The sequence below is a fragment of the Octodon degus genome, unplaced genomic scaffold (genome assembly GCF_000260255.1).
Source record: "Octodon degus isolate 3935 unplaced genomic scaffold, OctDeg1.0 scaffold00206, whole genome shotgun sequence".
NCBI classification, from domain to species: Eukaryota; Metazoa; Chordata; class Mammalia; order Rodentia; family Octodontidae; genus Octodon; species Octodon degus.
In genome coordinates, this window is record NW_004524782.1 from 567,681 (window position 1) to 571,214 (window position 3,534).

General features: G+C 48.6%; 1 protein-coding gene across 1 annotated transcript; it reads right to left on the reverse strand.

Annotated features, from left to right (window-relative positions):
• Positions 1-211: 211 nt before the first annotated feature.
• LOC101583226 (kallikrein-4-like) lies at positions 212-1,779 on the reverse strand. Its single transcript, XM_012517681.1, has 3 exons — positions 1,485-1,779; positions 1,261-1,394; positions 212-364 (listed from the first exon to the last, which is right to left on the reverse strand). The coding sequence occupies exons 1-3, from the start codon at positions 1,777-1,779 to the stop codon at positions 212-214; spliced, it is 582 nt and encodes a 193-aa protein (XP_012373135.1).
• Between the last annotated feature and the right edge of the window lie 1,755 nt (positions 1,780-3,534).

Sequence of the window (3,534 nt, forward strand, 5' to 3'; positions counted from 1 at the left end):
AGGATGGTCCAACCTATTAAAATCAGTAATACCTTTACATACCTGAAAAATTCATTTTCAGTTTTGGTAAAACTAAGCATGAAAGGCATGTAACATTCCAATATATTGGTAAATAAGATTTCAAATAATCCAATAGCTGTTCATGATACATGGAGCCTAAGGATATATTTGGAAGATCCTGTTGGACTGTTTGTCCCAAGATAATACATGCTTAGCTGAGCTGGATAGTTTTTTCTATCCACCCTTTGAATTTGCATAGGTTGCTGTAGACACTTGGAAGTCCAGTTTGCCCACAGGGAGTGAGACCCCAGGACACAATGCCCTGCAAAAGCCCATGGCAGACCAAGGGTGCTCCAGAGTCTCCCTGTTGAGGAAAAAGGAGAACAAGTTAGGGCCAGTGGAGAGGAAGAGGGCAGGTGACACACAGAGAGCCAGAAGCATAAAGACTCAGAGCAGAGTGAGGCAGCAGGAAGGAAACACAGTGTTGGAGCAAGATGGCAGCAGTGTGAGTCTGAAGCAGAAGCAGGGGAGACAGACCCAGCAGGCCCCAGAGACACATAGGTTGAAGATACAGAAGTGATGGGGAGACAAACGGAGACCCTGGTGATTCCCCAAGGCAGTGAAGGCACAGAGACCCAGAGGTCCAACTGGAGGGCTATGTATTTAGAACCCAAGCAATCAAACCATAGCACTGTAAGCAGGCATGGCCAGTCCTGCCTCTCAAACACCAGCTCTTTCTCCCAAGCCTTGGAAAGATCCCCTGTGGAGCTTGCCCCCTGCCTGCCCTCCTTTTCCTGTCCTGGCTGAGGTCTATTGGCAGGTGCAGCATGGACAAAGACTTGGGGCTGATGAGCCACTGCAGTTAAACATGGAGCAGTGCTTGGACATAGGGCTAGGATCCTGAATAGAGTCACCTGTCAATTCTCACTGCTGTACTCCTTCTCCCAGGATCCCCCTGCTGTCACTCACAGGGTTCACCCTCCATCTTCTGCTCTCTGCATCATGGCTCTGCCTGGCTCTGCCAGCTCCTTCCTTCTCTCTGGCGCTTCTTGCCTTTCTCCATGGCCTCTTTATACTGCATCTCCAGTTCCCTTCCACTCTCCCAGTTTCTTCTCTCTGTTTTTCTTTGCACCACATTTTCCTATGGAACCACCTTATGCTCCTGAGGCTTTAAAGAGTCCCTCTTTGCTTCATGGCCTTAATGAGATTTGCCTCCTCTTCTCTGTTCTAAACTCCTTCCTCCCCATCCCAGTCTCTTACATTACAAGTGTCCTGGATGCCATCACCACCAGCACAGAATACAGTACGGTCATAGAATTCCTGAAACACAGCTCTGCAGATCTTCTTAGATTTCACTCGAAGAAGCACACACTGTGGTTCATCAGGGTATTGGCCTACAAGAAATTACACAAGGTCACATACGCTCCTGGGCACAGACAGCCATGATTATCAGTGAGACCAGAAACAAGAGCACCAAAACTCACCATCCAGTAGCTGACCCCAGCCTGAGACCAAGCACACTGTTCCAGCTTTTGGACATTTGGAGGCAATGGGGATGGTCTGCACAGTGTCTGACTCCACAGCTGGTCTGCTCAACTTTATAAGCATGACATCACTCTCATTCCAAGATGTTTTGTAATGTGGATGTTGCACAGCGAAATTGGCCTCAATCATCTGTACACCAGACTCATAGGGTCGGGAAAGTCTATGCAGGCCCAGCGCAATGGTGTAGGATCTGAGGACGATGTGATAGTCAGAACCATAGCAGCTGAGCCCCATTTAGAAGCCCAAACTCGCGTGCATGTCCCATTCCAAACCTAGCCCAAACCATCACTCATCTTCAACATCAGTCCCATACCAATCCCCACTCCCAGTCTCCACCATGCCAAGACCCATCCCCTGGTGCGAGCCTCATCCCTTCTTGGACAACATTGAAATCCCATCCCAATCCACACTCACACGTTCACCTCACATCTCAACTATTAGGGTTGAGACAAGAGAAGTTCTGGTCATGCAAATGTAGGGAGCCACTAATGCAGACGGAGCAAGATAAATAGTTCTTCAACATAATATCTTTAAAATTCAAAACTAAAATAACGAGATCCACCATGAACAAAATGTCAGAAACTAAAGGGAAAACAGATTTGACACTGCACCTCACCCTATCCACACATGCTGGGATCCAGTATTATTTCCAATGTGTATATTTTGATCCTCACAGATGCTTATATTATTAGTATTAATTTATTTAAAGTAGTACATTGAGATATTGATCCCAATGAGTGAATTTTTCCTTATCTCAACCTGTACCCTTACCTGCATCCATGAGCATAGTTCGGTTACAATCCACCTGGCTCTGTCCTCACCTCTTTCCCTCCCCTTGCCCCATGCATCATGCATCCTGGTGAAGGAGGACTATATCCACAACCCTGGCTCCTTGGGGCTGAAATGAGATCCAAACTCACTTCTCTTAAGCCATGTCCTCCTCTACACTTTCATACTTCAGTCAGTGCTCGGGACCTGTGTCTGTTCTCTTCCTACAAGCTAGAGTCTCTGCTTGCCCTTCAGACCCAGCCAAGAGAGGTCAGTGTTCCTCTAGCCTGGGAAAGTAGCTTTCACATCCATGCCTCCCCTATGACTGTAAATCTACCCTTGCTGCAGGCACAGGGCTTCAAATCTCATCCTTGGCCAAGTTTCACTTCTGGGGGGCTCACTTCCTGGTACAGCCCCTCTGCCGTGTTGGAACCCAACCCTGAGCCAAGACTTAGCCCTATCAGCCTAAAACCTAGCCTGAGCCTTGCAGCCACAAGCCACATCCCTACAAGCCACATCCACATTGCCCTACCCATGAGAAAATCCAACTCCAGCCCTTTGTCCTTCCCACCCTGCTGTCACCCTGCCCCATGCTTGCTCACGGCTTCCAGCAGTGTGCAGCTGTCAGCACCCACTGGGGATGCACCAGAGCTCCAGAGCATGCCAGAGAGTCTTGGAAGAACACTGCTGCCTTCCAGGGCTGCCAGTATCGAGAGCAAACAATGCCACCAGTGATGAATTCTCTGATCGGAGGGAGCTCTTCTGGAACCTCATCACTGCTTCCATTGGGGGGAATCACAGCTCCTGAAGAGGATCAGCACACAGTATATCTGTTGGGTGGGTTGGATCCAGTGGACTCTGGAAGTGGATCCCACAGGGGTCCTGTGGCTCAGGATTATCAAGCATGGGCCTGGTATCAGGCTCTACCTCTGGGGCTCAAACAGTTGTAAGGCTGGACCACTCTGAGCCTCAAGCTTCCCAGCTGTGTTCCATCACCCCAATGGCTTTACCCAGAGCAACCACACATGGGCTGTAGGGAGCCACAGAAGCTGGAAAATCAATCAAAGGTGTGTAGGTGGGACTAGGCTTCAGTGCCTAGAGCAAAAAAGCAACCTCATTCCTGAGATAAGCATCCTGACTGATTAATGTCAGCTACTAGTCACTAGGTAACCTTGTGTCACATGTTACTAACTTTTCAAAAAGTATAAATAAATGTAGGTT